The sequence below is a fragment of the Phoenix dactylifera genome, chromosome 7 (assembly GCF_051530095.1).
Source record: "Phoenix dactylifera cultivar Ajwa chromosome 7, Ajwa_hap1_PhDact_Kaust_v1.1, whole genome shotgun sequence".
NCBI lineage: Eukaryota > Viridiplantae > Streptophyta > Magnoliopsida > Arecales > Arecaceae > Phoenix > Phoenix dactylifera.
The window spans coordinates 34,768,390-34,786,935 of NC_143196.1; the positions used below are offsets into that span (position 1 = coordinate 34,768,390).

General features: G+C 38.2%; 1 protein-coding gene across 22 annotated transcripts; it reads left to right on the forward strand.

The window, feature by feature from the left end:
* The first annotated feature begins 1,906 nt into the window (after window positions 1–1,906).
* On the forward strand, window positions 1,907–17,760 carry LOC103703727 (U-box domain-containing protein 5). Of its 22 annotated transcripts, none has more exons than XM_088701916.2 (12): window positions 1,907–2,411; window positions 4,563–4,641; window positions 5,290–5,475; window positions 6,910–7,017; window positions 7,618–8,819; window positions 9,029–11,063; window positions 11,135–11,287; window positions 12,184–12,321; window positions 12,869–14,306; window positions 14,544–14,621; window positions 16,736–16,861; window positions 17,023–17,760. In XM_088701916.2, the coding sequence occupies exons 2-6, from the start codon at window positions 4,585–4,587 to the stop codon at window positions 9,801–9,803; spliced, it is 2,328 nt and encodes a 775-aa protein (XP_088558042.2). In that variant the 5' UTR covers window positions 1,907–2,411; window positions 4,563–4,584; the 3' UTR covers window positions 9,804–11,063; window positions 11,135–11,287; window positions 12,184–12,321; window positions 12,869–14,306; window positions 14,544–14,621; window positions 16,736–16,861; window positions 17,023–17,760. The 22 variants fall into 22 exon arrangements, with proteins under 22 accessions (XP_088558042.2, XP_088558043.2, XP_088558033.2 ...); XM_088701917.2 differs by having other exon boundaries at window positions 12,188–12,321; XM_088701907.2 differs by having other exon boundaries at window positions 11,135–12,321.
* Window positions 17,761–18,546: the final 786 nt, after the last annotated feature.

Consider the following 18,546-nt stretch of genomic DNA (forward strand, 5'->3'; position numbering starts at 1 on the left):
AGCTCTCCTCGAAAATAATGATGAGGCTTTATGCAGATATATTGTTGATCGCGGGCTTCTTTCGACGACTTTTTCGACTCTTCCGGCGTGGTCACCATCGGGCTAGGTTTGAACCACAACAGGGTCCTAGGAGTGTGAGGCCGATGGGATACCCGATTTTTTTGGGTACGTGTCTGTGTGTGGTAAAGGGCACTTATTTATTGAAACTAAAGGATATTATTGGACCATTCAATTCTCTTTGGGGAGAAATCACCCTCTTGAGTTTTGTCGTTAACTGAAGACTTTGACATATGTGTACTTTGTTTTTATATAATATAAATAGACTAGTGGCAAGGAGAGATACGTTTTCCAGTTCATACTAAAGGATATTATTGAATCATTCAATTGTCTCTTTGGTGACAAATCTTCCCCTTGGGTTTTGTCGTTAACTGAAGTCTTTGACATATATGCATTTTGTTTTTATATAATATAAATAGACTAGTAATAAGGAGAAATACCTTTTCCAGTTCGGGCAAAAAACGCTTTAACCTTAAATTTTTATAAATATCCCGATAAGATATGATGGCTTATTTTTTGATGTAGCTCGGTAAAAAATAGAAAATAACTAAAAGGCCCTCCACCTTTCATAGAAGTTATCGATGGAAGAAACCATTTTAGCTATGATTTTGAGAATGGAAGCTCTCCTACATCTGTAAACATCGGTGCACGAGAATCGAAAAAAATAGCATAAGATTAAAGCATTTTCAGCTACTAATATAGTGGAAGCTAATGTACACTAATAAAAAAATACTAAATAATAGACTCTAAAGCGCTAAATTGATGAGAACTACTATTCGAACTTGTTGCCTCCAAACCCTCTGAATCATTTTCGTTTTTGAATCGATGTTTGCTATTGATATCCCTATCCTTCAACCTTGGACTCTTGTGAAGCAATTTTGCTAATGCTATCCTTCTCAATGGCTACTTGCTTTTCTTCTTTTCTTTTCTTTTCTTTTCTTTTTTGCATCGCTTTCTTGCTCTTCAATCTGCTAGCTACTAGGGGAAAGAAATTAGCTGGCGGCAACGATGGTGACAATGGAGACTTGTAATAATGATATCAGAGAAAACTCGGCCCATAGCCTAAGTGGATTAGGAAACATTGTAGCATGAATTCACGGAGGCTGATCATGAGCCGATCGTGGTGCTTGTGATTAAATTTGAATGGATTTGAATTCTTAATCCGATGAATACGTTAGAGTTTGAACGAAAAAAATATGCGAGAATCTAGTACGGACGTATATTTAGTCCCATATTGATTAATCTCTGAAAAGATTTTGGATAGAGAATTAAGGTATCTAAATAATATCCCAATGCAACAATGCATTCGCGAGTAATCGCGTCCGATCGCGCGTTATCACGCCCCTTAAAGCATGATTGGTTGCTCGTCCGCGCACGAAAGACCGAGATGGCCTTTGGCGCGAGAATCTTTTGACTGCGATACGGCAACAACGTGGTCTTCTTGTCGCCCTGTCAACTTTCACATCGCATTTCAATTGGCAGACAGAGTGGGACCACCACGCCACACGGGGCAGGGGCGTCAAGCAGTAGCAGAAAGATACGGTGATGACGTTTGATTCGTCCTGTAGACTAACTGTTTGTACAAAGGACTATTTATTATCCACCACAATTATGCGACGAAGGAGTCGATGCACTTGGTCAAGCATTGTCTTCTTAGTTGACCTGGCCTTGGCTTGGTCGCCCTCCTCTCTTGAACATTTTACGATCACTAAATTCCACAAGTTTATAACTATAGCTATTTATTTATAAATAATAATATCCACGTATATGTGTTTTTTTTTTGTCGGGCGTGGAAGGCCAGAACGGGGCGCATTAATAAGATTCCCCCCTTTATTGTTCTTCTCAAGATTATTCATTGGTCTACTTGTTGCCACACGTTCCGCTGACCTGTCCGTTCGCCCGCCGGCGAACATTCCATAACCGTTGCCGGCCAAAACCTCGACTTCTATGGAATATTGTTTGCGTGGCGGGTTGTGAGCGGAGGGAAATGGGTGTGGGGCGTGGGGCTACCTGAAGCTCTGGTTTCCGGGTTGTCTCCGCCGTCCCTTCCAGTGTTCTGCCTCGCTCCCCAACGCTTCCCCTCTTGCGTCTCTCTTTCTCGTCCTCTTTTGCTTTGAACCCTTACCTTAACCAGCTAACCCTAATGCTCTCTCTCCACGAGGGTTTGGAATTCAGCGTCGAGGGATCATCGCTGCTCCCCTTTCTTATCGGATCATCTCTCTTTTTCTGTTTGTCTTTCTTCTATCGGTTCGGGAGTTCTAATCCGATCGCCCGGATGCTCTGTTTGACATTTGGAGCGGTTCTTTTTATGGAGAAACTAGCGGAAATCTAGCTCACAAGAAAGGGCTTCGAAGGTTCCGTTCTGATTTTACTGCTTTAATGCTACTGTTCTTATTCAAACGTCGATTTTTGATGTCGTTTGGCATACAATTCGTTTTCATCCATATGTGGGTTTGAGTTTGTTTCCGGGGTTTTGAAGAGGTTAGTGCCGTTACTGTGCCAAGACTGTCCAGTTTCATAAAGATTTTATAGAGAGCGCTCTGTTTTTTTTTTCTAACTGTTATTGAAGGTATATATCTTTTGGAATTCTAATTTTGTAAGTTTTGACGCTTTTTTTTTCAGATTTTAGCTTTCTTGATGAGGGATTTTTTTTGGGGGGTACTTTTTCCACTGTTTTGCACTCTCTCAGTCTCTCTATGTGTGTTCTGTCTTTAAAAAAAGGCTCGTATGTTTTTAACAGTCAGCACATATGGCGTTGTTTAATATCTTGGCTATAATCTTGTTTGCTATGCTGTAACTAATAATTATCTGATGAAAGATCTAAATAAAGAAAAAGGCAACTTCATTTGATGGAGTCTTTATGAACAGTTTGCCCAATAGCGCGACCAGGAAAAGGATTTTAAATTTTCTCTTTGTACATGTGTTTACTAGTAATATATTTTATTTTAGAAAATGTGGAGTGGCCATCAATTATAATATAGAAGAATGAGAAATAAGTGATAACATGTCCATAGGACTGATGGGTGCTGTAAATCAAATTTGCCCTTTTTTATTGCATAATTAATACATTCTAGTGGTGATCGTTTTTAGAAATTTGAAGGTTAGCAGGGTCAAATTCTTCAAATGGTGGGTGATTAAGAAACTTTGGGATGATAAGATGAAGATAGCATGGATGAGACTGATAAGGTCCATGCTCATGGATGATTACATGTCCAATAGGATTTAAGGGTTGGTGGACTCTTTTACGTGATTGATGCATGCTACTAATCCTTAAGGTAAATTATATTAAATCAATCAAGGCTCAGCAGCTTGTACTGGGAGCAAGGGGGTTGATAGATGAAGGTTTAAAAAAAAAAACATATATAGACTAGTACAAGAGGGATCTTGGATGGGTTTAGGTTGGTAAGTTGAAGACTTGAAGTTGCATGGATGAGAGTGATAAGGTGAACACAAGGACATTGAGGATATAACACACTTACAAAAAATTAGAAGTTGCAACACAGAAGATGAGCTGATAGAAAAGTGATTGAGATAGCACGAGCATGTAAAACAGAGATAACAGGAGGTCCTGGTAAATAACGTCACTCGGATTTAGTGGTGCCCGCATCCCTGCTATACAAGAAAACTCAGGGGGGTTTCTTTATTCTTGTCGATTTCAGTTTAGGTGGTTGCTTTTGGATTTGGAAGATTGGAGCTCAAAAGAAGTGTAATTGAACACGAAGAATTATAAAGTACCGTAGAAGTATGAAATCCATACCATATTCAACATAGAAGCTGCAATTTTCATCTCAGCTAAGATCTTGGTTTGGCTATTAGTGAATTGGGCTTGTTTACTTCAGCCATATAAACTGATGCTTTCAAGATATATGTTGATTTGATATATTCTATTGGCTGACATTATGTAGTTTCTACTTTATCACCACATTTTAAACAATGAGTAAAGCGGCACTTATTCTGTTATTTACTGTTCTGGTTGATATTCTGCTACATCAATCGTTATATATGGCCAAGATATCTAGATATATTGCTTAACAGTTTATATAAAGTAATAGCCAGTTTCAGCCTTTTTCCTTCTTGATGAAGATAAAAGGATATCTGGGTTTTGCTTCTCATCCATTGAGATTGCCAGGATCTTCCAACTTAAAAATGTTGATGGGAAAACGTTTTTGTACATATGCCTCTTAAATAAAATTTCCAGAACACCAGTACAATTTCTTTAGAATTTAAGGCCTCTCCCAATTTTGCTGAGCTCTAATTCTATTCTCTTCTTGATGATGATTGTTCTGTGTCGACTATTTGGTGATATATAGGCCATTAAATTTTGTGCGCTGGTAACCGCTAACTGTTGTTCAGGTGGGTGATTAATGGCTTTGAGATTTTGATCTCAGAGTTATACTTGAAATTTTCTTTAACTTTGTGACTCTTCATTTTTTCTGTTTTGTCACATGATTTTATGTTTATTGTGTGATGAATTAAGAATCCTTTTTTCAATTGTTGATATGTAGATAAAGATCAGATTTTTATTGGATGGGGAATGATGTGAATGAAGTTGTGCAAGTGCAGAAAAATTCTTTTAATGCAAAGGTAAATATTAATCTTTTGACATAAACATGAATGTTAAGCTGCAATAAACTCGTGTCATGACTCTACCTGCTATACCTTTTACACTGTCCTGGATCGAAGTTCTTAAGCTGCAGGAGTTCAGTGTATAGTTTCCTCTTAATAAAGTTCAATATATGTTGAAGTCAAGTCATTTATTTGTTTGAGACTCTAATTAGTGTAAATATATTTGGAGTTTCTATTGGAGAAGTATGAATTAATTGGATTTGGTAGAACAGTGCAGTGATCAATGCATCATTTATTTGTCAAGAATTTTGAACTACTTTGAAGTGATTTATGCTGATTTTGTATCAACCATCAACATGTTATTAGTATACTGGAGTTTGTGCAAGGTTTCTGAGTTATCTATAGAGTTGGCTGTTCTCATGCTGCTGTTCTTGTCAATTTGCTAAAGTTGAAAGAGGGAAAAAAAATCAGAGAACTCAAGTCATGTGAAATATAATGTAGCTAGTACAAAAGATACTACTTGCTCATTGACGTCTGGTCCAGTGATCTGTACTTTTCTAGCTCGCTGCTGTTTATTTTTCACATTGCTGTAGTTACTGTACCTTTCATTTTACTGATTGCTTGTTTTGATTTGCCCCCCTATAGTTTAATATTACTGTTATGTAGGTCCACGTTTCAGTGTCTTTGGAGCTTACAAAAATAGTGGATAGTGTCGTTACAATTCTTCCTGCAATAGAATCAGCTCGGCCAGGACACTCATCTGGTATACAGGAGTTATGTTGTTTACACAATTCGATTGAGAAAGCCAAGCTACTTCTTCATCACTGTGCAGAATCTAGCAAGCTCTACTTGGTATGATATAGTTTTTTCTAACCTGAACATGGATATGTTTCTTTTTTAGTTTTTGATGATTGTTGTGGAAGTAGTGATTTTATTTTTCTTCTGTCACATGATATACTGCAGAGGAATTTATATTAGCATACAAACAAGCATTAATCCTTTCTTATTTTAATTTAGCAAATATATGTCCTTACCAAGTAGTTTGGTAGGTAGGGGTCAGATTATATATCTGACTTTGCCACTGGCTCTTATCCAAGTCGCATTGTCTTAGTAAAAAGTGTCTTTGAATTGTTCTTTGATACATACGAAAAATCTAAAAGTATTAAAAAGAAAAATCTAAGAAAAAGTATTAAATTTAAGAAAAAAAAATCTAGTCCGGATTTACATGAATGCATATTATTATGCTGAAATGGTGAACTTCTCGACACATACGAGTTGATCTTGTCTTTTTATGTCATCTAAACAGATGCCATATCACCTCTGTCTGCAAAAACTAGATATTTATTATTCTCCTTAGTTTGTACAATCTTGTGGTCTTCAGCTAGCGAATGTATCTTCCAGAATTCAGTGCCATGCATGTGTCTATATGCATATACATGACTGAACCTTGTTCAGAGAAGGGTGTTGATAAGGAACATCGATAACAACTTGAATGATCGGTGAAGTTCTTTAGTTAGGGTGAGGCAGAGAATATATGCCTTGGCGAAGTTGCACTGTTACAGTATGCTTATCTATGTTGAAGATGAAATATGACAAATTTTAATATAAATTTCATCTTCAAGTTCTACTAGTAAGAACCTTCTATTTTAGGTCTTTGCTCTTTCTCTTGAATCTCTGTCTGAAATATTCTTCGTAAACACAGCCGTTTGCTAATCCTTTTCCCACTTGCTCCCACTGCACTTCTATTTTGTGCATCTATCAAGGTAACAACATCCATTGTATAGTGTTACTGTAGCTTGGTGAAGTGATCAGCTAGTAGTCTCAACTCTCAAGTAAAGTTTGTAGTAGAAATAGATTCCGATGTTCCCATTTATACACCACATCAACAGTCATGCTGTCTCATCTAGAGGGTAATTATTACTAAGAAACATTTTGGATTGATTGCTTCACATAAAATGGGTGGCAATGCTCAACACATAAATTAGCACATCATCATGAAGATTATCGAGACATACACATGTTCAACATTCTAGTCTTGAATGAGATACTTAAGAAGCACCATGCACCAATTTACATGCCTCGTCATTGAGGAGTTATGTTTGAGTCCCCTCCCACAACAAGAAAAGGAATCACAAAGGAAGGAAAAGGAAATATTGTAGGACTTCTATCTTGGCTAACTTAGTGTCAAAGCTGTCCTAAATTCTTAATTTGTTTAAATAATTCAAGTACAAATTTACACTGCCTTAAAATTTTATTCTGACTTTTTGTTATTTTCAATTTTTTCAGGCAATAACAGGGGAAAAAACTTTATTAAGATGTGAAAGGATCAGAAGTGACTTGAATCAAAGCTTCTGTCGGATTCAAAATATGGTTCCGCCATTGTTAGCTTCTCAGGTTAGTAAAGAAATATCTAGATTTTACATTGTCTCAATCAGAGTTTATGTGTTCCCATATGTTCTTCCTATCTTTGTTGATTAATATGGAGGGATGTATCAGCATTTTGTAGAGGAGATATACTTGAAGCAGATTCCTATGGTTGGTGTCTTTATTTTGATTGGGAGACATTATTTTTTATTTTCAAGCACTGGTTATGGTGAAACACTGCTAGAGTCCCCCAGGTTTGTTTGATCAGGTCAATGTGGATCACGGATCTTACTTTGTGTCTTTATTGTGCTGTCAGTTGTCTGATCAACAGGCATTGTTGGTCTGTTCGTGTGTCAAATTCTAACCAACATTTCACTAGTGTAGAACTGTTTTCTTTTTGTCCATCCATCTAGTTTCCAACAGCATGAATTATTGGCCACCCTCGGAAGATAATGCCAGACTTTCAGGCCTCTGATTTCGTTTTGCATTAGATCCTTCTCTGTTGGAGTCTTTTTAGTGATAAGAATTCTTTTTTTGCATTTGGCTTATTGGCGTAATAAAGAATTAGAACATTAGTTCTCAGGAAAGATTTGTTTTTCAGTTGGCTAATAATTATATTTTTATCTACAGATTTCTGAAGTTCTTGATTATATTAGAAATGCAAATTTTATCATTGATTCTGTGGAAGAAGAGGCTCGCAGAGCTTTGCTAGGACTGCTTAAGAAGACTAAAGCAAGTGATGATTTAGAACTTGAGGCCTTTCAAATTGCATGTTCAAGGTTGAACATCACATCTCCAAAAGCTCTTTTGATAGAAAGAAGAGCCATTAAAAAGCTACGAGATAAGATCCGTGATACTGAGTCTGAAAAAGAGAGGTGGTTGGTTTACCTTCTGCATCTCCTACATAAGCATGGAAAGAACATGAGGCCTGATATTAGTGAGCACAAAGAGAATGCCAATGAACAGAGTAAGTCCCTGACTCTAGGGACAAATGCTGCATGTGATTATGGTAACTCTGAAAAAAATGATGAGTCCAGTGATCATGGTGAGGCTCAAACTGATCTATCAAGAACTACTGCACCTCCTGAGGAATTTTATTGCCCTATTTCATCAGAATTGATGTTCGATCCTGTGGTTATAGCCTCTGGGCAAACATATGAAAGGATATGGATAGAAAAGTGGTTTGATGAAGGACATGATATATGTCCTAAGACGCAAAAGAAGTTAGCAGACCTTTCTATGATTCCAAATTCTTTAATGAAAGATCTCATATCCAATTGGTGCGGTAAGCATGGTATTAACATAGTGGACCCATGCTCGCAGCCTACCCCTGCGACTTTTCGCTCCTGGGAGCCTTCACATTGCAATTCCATATCAGGTTTGAAGAATATTTCTGCACCCTTATTAGATGGCAAAACTGGAGAGTACATAGTCCAAAATGTCCACAGCAACGTGTCATGTATCTCCTCTGATGCTAGCTACTGTTCAGATTCATCCCATGTTAGGGGCATTGAGAACCCAAAGGGTAAATGTGCTCCATTGTTCCCTTGGAGTGATGATTATCAAAAATATCGGTCATTTTCCAACTTCAACCGTGACATGTTTCTGAGATTCTTTTATGGGCTCTCTAAACTTTCATTGGACCTCCAAGGCAAAGCGGTGGAAGATGTGAAAAACCTTTTGGAAGGGGATGAACAGACCTGTTATGCTATGCTTTTCAATGGTTTTGCAGAAGCACTGCTGCGGTTTTTGAAGAATGCACATGAGCTGTCTGATGTGCAGGCACAGAGAACTGGAGCTCAATTTTTTCTTGCTTTTCTGAGTAATAGCAGGTGATTTTCCCTCTGTTATTCTTTTCCTTTGTTAGATATAAATACTTCCAGTAAGTTAATTGGGTAACACAACTTGAAATTTAATTAAATATATGAATGAGGGACAGCAAGTTGCAGATATCCGTAAATAGTCAATTGCATTTGCACTTTCTAATCCCTCTACTTTCCATTTGTATGATGCTGAAGTTTCTTGTTTGGATGCTTTTCAGGGTCGAAATTCCATCCCTGGGTGACGATGTGTTTCAGTTGTTGACATCCTTTCTTGATTCTGAAGTAACAACAGAAGCTTTGATGATACTCCAGAAGTTGTCTCATTTTCCGAAGTGTAGATCTGGCATTGCGACATCTGGCATTGCTTCTTCAGTTATAAAATTCCTAGATTCTGAAGACACCGAATTTCTAGAGCTTTCCATGAAAATCCTTTGTGATTTGTCACTTCAAAATGAGATAAAATGTCTTATTTTATCCTCTGGATGCATATCACAACTGGTATCGCTTTTGAGTGACAGAAGACTAGCAGAATTTTGCTTTAAAATTATGCAAAACTTAAGTGATGATGAAGAGGCTGCAGCATTGATTGCCAATACCGATGGATGCCTTGCTGCAATTGTAGAACTGCTCAATGGTGGCACTCGTGAAGAACAACAATATGCTGTGACTATCCTACATTCCTTATGTACTCACAGTACTGCAAATTGTTTACTGGTCCTGAAAGAGGGCGTGATTCCAGCTCTGGTTGAGATATCCGTAAATGGGAATGCCAATGGGAAGGCGACCTCTTTGAAGCTGCTTCACCTTTTAAGCGATATCATGCATAATGAGTATCTTGACGGTTCATACAGTCCGTCTGGAACTATATCTGAACCAGCAAAGGATTCCATTGAATGCTCTGCTAGCAAAAAGCAGAGATCAAAATCCTCTGTTTTTTTAGGAAAGAAAATTAAATTATTCTCAAAGCTTAGATCCTCGGCAGCTCTATTTTAAGCAGTTGGCAAGATTTCCAGGTATGACCGACTTGGACAATATTTCTTACTCTGACCAGTTAAGAAAATGTTTTTATTAGGCCAAAGCTGAAATCCTGTTAGGTTAAGGCAAGTTTTGTTGGAATACTTCGTGGGATGCTCGTCCACATGTATTTGCTTTAGTTTGCCGCTTTATGCTGCATGTGAATGTATAGTCATGGCAGTGTTGTTTTATTGTACAAAGGCTCCGTTGTCCTTCTAGTCCCTTTTTGACATTTGCTGAATACAATTGAGTGATAGGATATGGGAATGGATTCTTATAAGCAATGTCTTGCTCAGCGACAACTCCTGTAAGTTGTATAAAACATAAGCTTCATAAGAAAGCCGGGTTATGTTATTCATTGTGTTGCAATTTTTTGTCAACACTACCTTTTTTAAATTTTATTAGAGGCCTCAATGCCTAATCTCACAGAGAGAGAGAGAGAGAGAGACCTAAGGGTGGTCCAAAATCTTGGGAATATTCCTTGAGATTTGTTTATGTTTCCCAGCGCTGCCCTTAAGTTTTGCATGAATTATCGCATGTCCTTCCATTGTTTGTTGCCAGGCAGGATGGGAAGTCTTGATGGAACTTTGCTGTCTTCCAGTTTTCCCTAGTATCTTTGTGAAATGGCTGGTTTTGTTGGCTTCATGGTGCACCTATCGTGGGTTTTCCATAGGCATGGAACGGACTGGTGTTGTTGAGGAGGGTTTTGGAAGTATCGTGATTTGAGTTCCTGTGGAGGGTAACACCAGGTTCGCTTGGCCTCTTGGTGGTATTCTGGCCGTTGCTTGGTGAGTTTGGTGTAGAAGGGAGGAGTTGCAAGAGAGTTGGTCAGGATCAATCTTGATGTGTCAGCATCTTCGTGGCGTTCTGGCTGGTACTGTGTTTCTGTTAAGGTGTTCTTGTAGGTATTTGATGAAACGTGACTGAATGGTTGAGTGGCTAGCTCATTGCTAGGCTGCTCCTATTATAGTTGCCATTGCTCCGACGCTCCTAAGGTGCTTGGATTGGTTTTTTGCTTGATCATTGGTGGTCTCATTGAGGTGTTCTCAAGGTGTTTGTTAAAATCTTGCTGAATGGTTGAGCACCGGTACATTGCTGCTCCTGTTATGGTTGCCATTGCTCCCAACTCCTATTAAATGTTTCAATTGGCTGTCTACTTGACCATTGGTATTTTCTTGATCTCGACTCGTCCAGCACTATTTTTCCGACAGGAGTTTGATACCTTGACTCCTCCTGCAGGTAAGCTTGTTCTTCTGCGACATTTCCTTCTTCGTTTGCATGGATAACTGATTGATGCTATGTGGATGTAGGTCACCTAGATACCTTTTGGAGATAGGCCTAAAGCTGCTAGGCCAGCTGTAGCTATATTTGATCCATACTTCCTTGACCGAGTGGAGCTGACTGTGTTGGTTGATTTTGATGGCGGAGATTGTTGGGGCTTTCTGCTATGTTTGTGACTGAAGGTGCTTGGACCTGTTCGTCTTTGATTTTTACATCTGTCATGATTGTTCTGAGGGTCTAGATGCGGCTTTCTTGTAGGTGTTTGGGGAAATTTGTAGGAATGTTGGGTGGCTGGTGCATTGCTCAGCCTGCTCCCATTCTGGTGAATTTGCTTAATTTGCTTAATTGTTCAATAGCAGTTTGATGATTAAGTGACCGATTTGCTACTCCCATATTTTTTATGACTTGCTGTGATTGATGGTCTGAGGGTCTTTGTACAATTTGTGGTTTGGCTGCTTTGTAAATTTTGGATGGTTGAGCTGCTGATTTGTCACTCTGATTAGTTGAGTGGCTACTATGTTGCCTCCCTTGCATTTGTATGTTCGAATAAATTATACTTGTATTGATTGGGCATTAGTGTTAAGTTGTATCTCTGAACTCTAGCAATTGCTTGGTCTGATTTTTTTTTTAAAGTGTAATGATGAATAATTCAAAGGTTTTAATAGTCTTTCTTATTGGATTTTATTGTTGTGATTCTTGAATCAGTTTGGGGTGAGGCTTAATTGAGTTGAGGTTCTTGGATCAGTCGTAAGTTTCAATTTGATAATTTCTTGCAAGTTGGGCCTCTTTATTTTCAAGTTACTTAGTTGTGGTGGGCACATGGGTATTGTCCTTACTCATGTTGTCGAGTGAGTTACCTTGTGAGCCTGTCGTTAGTGGACTTCTAATGCAAGCTAGCAGGATTTGATTTGCTACAGGGAACTGGGCAATCTTTGATGGTGATGTTAAATTATTTTTATGTTTTTAAGCAATGCTTTTGGGGCTCCGCTTGTCCTCTGCTGAAGTGATGAGTGCTCAGCATTTAATTCTTTGTGCCTTTTTACCCTGGTTTCTTGCTTTTTGATTATTTTTTTTTTAGACAGGAGATTAAAGGAGATGGCATTGGTCTTTAGTATATGTTTACGGACCATTCACAATAACTGGCAAGTCTTTTTTACGGACTAAATAAAGCTGAAGGCACTTGATATTTATGCTTGGAAAAAGGACTACTTGATAGGTATGTATATATCCATTTTGAAAGCAGTTTAGTATTTGCTGGTTGCTATGTGCTCCTAAGATTTTTAAAATGTGTGCTAGATACTATTTGTTATGTTGTCGATATAGCACCACCTGTGGCCACCAAGTTAAGAGATGCAACATATGCAAAGTTAATTATGGTTGCAATCATCAATGATTCAACATTCACAAATCCAGTTACCCTGATATTTGGCATGACTATGAAAAGCTTGATAATATGCTGAGTGAGCAAGTATAATACAAATTGCCTGAGGATTAAGTATTTTAAATGTATGTAAAGTGAAATCAGTTACTGCATTTTTACATCCATTGTCTTGTCTGATGATTAAACTCTTATCAATATGATTTCTTATAGGAAAAAATATGATAGAAACAACAGCTTTTACTAATCTGCACTTTGCTCCTCTGACGTTGACGAGGAAAAATATTTGATAAACCGGTATTCTGTTTTTTGTTTAACATTATTTGAACTCCACATTGCTCCCAGAGCGCAACTGTGCTGAAGTAATTATATTTATTATCTCCAGGATGGAAAACCAAGTTCCTGCAAAGTACGAACCAGTTGCACAGCTTGCACTCATCAACATCATCAACTTTTCCACCTGCTAAGAAAGTTACTGTGGAAGATCTTAAATGGAAAAGTCAAGTTATGCCTGAAAAAGATAACGTTAAGAATCAAACATATCAGCTATAAATATAAAAATACTGCCAAGGAAATATTTGCAAATTGTTTATCAGTCAATTGATTTATATAATTTTCCACAATGATTTTGTTTTCATTATGAGTTGTTTCAGGGTGTCTATTTTGAGATTGATGCACAGATGATTTACTGTCCAGTTGATCAGTTGCTGTAGTATGATGGTTGCACAACTGCTTCAAAAAAGCAGGTGTCCCACCATCTGGTAATTTTGTATCCTTGTGGAACCAAAACAACGGTAACAAGGTATAATTTGTCGGATTTGTTTTGCATAATTTTTCTTTTACAACAACAACAACAACAAACAAAAACATTGCTTCAAAGTTTAGTACATTAGCAAGCCATCTTTTACGCATTCAATCTATAAACATCTTTTAAGGTACAAGCTCAGACTCACTGTATGAGATCACACTGATTAAGCACATCTTGTCTTATTTGGACAACCAGCACCGGTGGTGCTTGGATGTCCGCTTGAACTTGTCCAACAAATGACAGCGGAGGTATGATCTTTCCTTTGCATATTATTTGAATTGATAGATATGAATTTTTTAGTTATGGCGACCTTGATTAGTTTAACTCATCTTTTTTTGAGCTTTACAATCATGTTCAAACATGTGAAGGACAGCAGTACATATTCCGGATTCATATTAGGAAACAATTTTAGCTTTTCAGAGTATGGAGCGTATACTGCCATTACACCCGAAAGAATTATCTGAATTATCTGAGATTATGTACCAGCACAAGTTATTGCACCACCTGCACTTGAGGCACTCCCCAATGAAGAAGAAGACTCAACCGACTCTCAGACTGAACAAGGATCAACATCTAAGGAAACTGAATTTAGGCTATCAGAGTAGATAACAGAAAAAACTTATCTCAGGCTAATTTTTGTTCTTTGGCACGTTTTTGGTTATCCCTGAACTAGTTTTGAAGACACCAGCTTTTTGTTTATATACAAATTATAGTTGCTTTTTTGATTCCTGTAACTACTATGCACGTATACTATTGTCAATGTAGCTTGGATATTATAGAGTCAAGCAGTGTTTTGCTTGCATTTGATAAACAAATAGATTCTACATGCTAATTCAAAATCTCGCGTTGGTTCCGTGAAGGTATGGCTGGAGCAGGTTATGTTAACAGGAATTATAAGGGTCTGTTGCTGGTGGCTTTGCAGGCAAGGTTGGTTCCCAATGCTGATTCAACTGCTGCCTTGAAGGGATTATACTTGCACTGGAGCAGTTGAAAGCTGATAGAATATGGATAGAAGGTGAATTGAATATTGTTATTTCTTGGATTAGTGGAGTATCATCCTCGTTCCTTCCTTTTCTCCCAAATGTAAAAGCCATTCATAAATCATAACCAACCTGCTGATTGTATATCTGGTCATGCATGTGCATTGATGCATGTTTTCTTGCAGACTTTATAGCTCAGTACAGAATGCTTAAGTTATTGCCTTGGTCTTCATCCACTGCTTCATATGCCTTCTACCTTGTTTTGGTTTCAGGATACGTCCAGCCAAACCAGTGACGGGTGCCAACCGTCTGCGTGCTCGTTGGCAGCTCCAAACTACATGAAGCTGGAGGTAGATTGATTCAATTTCGAAAGTTACATTACAAGTACATTGCATCCTATGATTTTGATTGCTAGAGTAATCACATTCTATTATTACCGATGTACCTTCTTCTTGATAAAATTGCAACCTCAATCAAGCCAACTTTTTATCACTTCTCTGCTTCCTTTTCCATAATCTAATTTTAGGGTTTGATTGGGGGACTTGTGGGCTAACATTAGGGATCCTGTGGGCTAACTTCCATCAAAGGATCATCAGAGGGGTGATAAAACTGAACACCAGAATGAAAGCATCTAAATCCAGTCCCAGCTGGCTCTCTTCATGACCTTCTTGACTTCTTTCTGAAAAGCCTTTCCCCACCAAACCCAATCAGACACATTGAAGGAACCTTTTTGTCCCCACCATCGTTACAGTTGTGGAAGGCTTTGGGCAGGGCCCAACATCATCCCCTTCAGAAAGATTGATGAGGACAAGGGTACTTGGAAGCCAACAGACCAACCCAAAAAGAATCATAAAGGTGGGCATCTCATGACCAGCAAAATTGTGGATCCTTATGATCATAGTTATCCAAGGTCACTCAGTCTCATTTCTGCAATGGGCCATGGGATGATAGTACTGGAAGGTGGTATCTTTGAAGTTTATTATGTGGCCAGAAGGATGCAAGCATTGTAGAACTGAATTAATATTTGGGTGTTCTTGGGGGTTGAAACAAATATAGTAGCATTCCTCATCAATGATAGATATTTATAAATTAGTTCTTTGCATACTCCTAGTCCTACTGCCAGGACTCGCATAAATATGTCGGTTCATTTCAATTAACTGACGAGTTCTTGTTCTTATATATCTAAATATTATGTCTCCTCTAACTAGTTGATACATCTCTTAATTTCTAAAAATGAGTCACCATAACCTTAACTGTAATTATCCAGCCTATTTCCAATTATTTGAGGTTTGCTTTGTAGATCGTCATAGGCCATGTAGATTCATTTCATAGTTATTAAATATTTTATTTAGCGGGTCGGTCTATTTGATGTCCTATTTTCCTTATCCAAGTTTGTGACTGACCGTAGCAGTTTTTTCTAAAGATTAATTATCAATTAAATAAAAACTTTGTGGCAGTATATTTCATGTGCAATCGCAGAAATTTTCATGTGTAGTGGCTTGTCCGACAAATCCATTACTTGCTTTCTAAGTGATAAATATGGTCCAAATTTATCATGTCGCAAAAGTGGCTGTTGACTAAGTGACTTCTGATCCTTTAGGCCATTTCTGGCTGGGGGGCAATGAATAGCGATGCTAAAACTGTTGCACGACTATTCAAAGGGATGGGGAAAGAGATAAAATAGAATAAATACTCACATTGAAGTGGACTGAAGAAGGGCAAGGGTACAGAGGCCAGGAGGGGGAGATGAGGATGGAGAGAAGTTGTTAGAACGGTGGGAAGCAGAGTGGCCACCATGGCCAGAAGAAAATGGGGACAATCCCACATGTACAAGGTGGGTGGGAGAGGGTCTCATCCAGAAATCTCCAATCCTGTGCCCTGTCGCTTTGGCCCATATGTTCCCAGTTCTAAGGATGTGATGCCTCAATCAAGCTGTGCCATTTATCACACTTAGTCTTTTTTTTTTTCCTTTTCTTGAAGAACACACACTCAGTCTTCAATTGTCGGGTTTGATTTATGCACCATATCAAGATAGGTTTTATGGGAATTTTTGGAGATCGATCATCCGGTTACTTTTCAGATTTTTTTTTTCAAAAGGAAAACATGTCATAAAACTTGAAATAGAAGCTTTTTATTTTTTTTGAATGGACTTGAAACACAAGTTATGTTGGAAAAATGGTTTTCCTTGTTATTCATTAATCCTGTTTTACAAAAGTATTATGATCATTTGCATAAATACAAATCATGGATATCCGAACAGTCTTGAGCATTTTAATTAGTTTTCTGATTTTCTATTTCGAAGCTGCTTGAGGGAATACAAAATAGACCAACATCAACATGTGTAAGTTCTGATTTCCTCCGAAGCAAAAAAAAAAAAAAAGTACTGGCTTCGAGGTTCCTCTTATCTTGCTTTGCATGTCGTATTAAATTAACTTGTTATTTATACTTAATTTTATTCTCATAGTGGATTCGATGAACCAAAAGGTGAGCTAGGCATGATCGTTGCTTCATCTTTTTCATTCTCTATCTTGGACTATTGATTTGAAGGTTTCAGTTGGAAATAAAACAACATACCACACTGAGCGAGCAAGTGAGTATGTCCAAAGTTTCATACGGTTATGCATCATCCATTCATTTTACATTCATATACATGGAGCTGATCTCAACCCTTTCAAAGTCATGTGATGCCATTTCTTAGTAGCGGTTTTTTATTCTCATACATTCTCTTTTGGTCACCTCCTCTATGGAAAGGACAAGTACAAGACAAAGGGACCCAAACTGATAAGCAGCACTACCAAAGGTGAACCTGTTGGGGTGGGAAAGGATCAAATCAAATCCAAAAGGAGAGGCCTGAGGACCTGTGGATGAGATAGCAGGCACTGTTCCCAAGGCAGAGCCTTTCTTGGTGGGGCTGGGGAGTTGGGGTACCTAACTTTTAAATACTTGTCCTCGACCTGGCTCTGATCTCCAACAAAAAGAGAGAGATGCATGCACCCTTCCCAATTACATAGCAAGTCAGAGAACAACTCAACCTCCACTGGTACCTAGTCGCTTTTATCCCTGTGGGAAAGCTCAGATGTTATCAAGCACTCCTTTGCTTCGAGTCTGCCAATGCATGTTATCCACACAGGAGGGGAGGGACCCAAGACAGCAAAAGCTAGGAAGAAGGAAAGTATGAACCAATAACAAGGAAAGAAATGCTAAGAGGCTTGAGTTTATGGCCTTTGCAATCTCTTAACACAAGAATCCATGGTGCTTGACATGGTGTCGAATTTGGTGAAGTGTTGTTACTGCACCGGCCCTTGAATATCTAACGCATGGAGCAATAGTAGTGGTTGTTCAATTTCTAGGATTTCATTATTAGCGTTCTTTCCCCCCTTGAATCAACCTTTATAATTAATTCTTTGGTTAATGTGGAACTCTTGCTAATTCCTTCATAATTTGGATGCTCTCACTTTATATGAAAAGGTCCATGTTATCAGAGTTGAATTTTTTGAGTGAATGAGGGTTGGACAGGATCCAACTTCTATATTAGCATCACTGGAACTTCTCTGACAGTTCATGAGGGGTCTTACCCCAGTACCATGTGCCAATGAGAAGAGGCAAGATACTTTGCGCAAGTTATAGCATCCATGATTGAAAGAGACAGGCCAGCTTATATTTCTGGACCATTTGTAAGGGGGTTTGGACATGATTTAAGTAGGCATGTGAATGGTTTTAAACTCCATGCACATATAGATTTTAATCTCATCTGGTTTTGGTCCTAAATCTATGGGCCATAGTACAAATTTTTAGCAGTAAGCCATTGTTCAAGGGACTGATTGATAGAGAATTGCAAGCTCATAAAATTCTTGGATAATATAGTACCTGAATTGCAAGGTTCCTTCTTGAACCTTTTCAATCTCATGTCCTGAGATAGTACCGGAATGCCATCATACATATCTTTGACAGTAATATCATTCTCTCTGGTCCAACATCTTATATTTGTGCACCCTTTTTTTCCCTTTAACATATAGCGCAGACGATCCTAATTAACTTCTTCATCGTCGTCGTCTTTTTTTTTTACATGGAATGGTCCTAATTAACTTCGCTAGATTATGTATGGGGTAATGGGAGTAAGGTGTGACCAGGGTAGTTTTAAAGCTTGTAAAAAGACATTGGCCATGGTTCGAGGTTGCAAACTTCATGTTACACTGATTCAGCCAAAGTTAACAGCATGATAGTGCTACCTGAGTCATCTTGCCACTAGGAAGTGCATCCATATCCTACGAATGA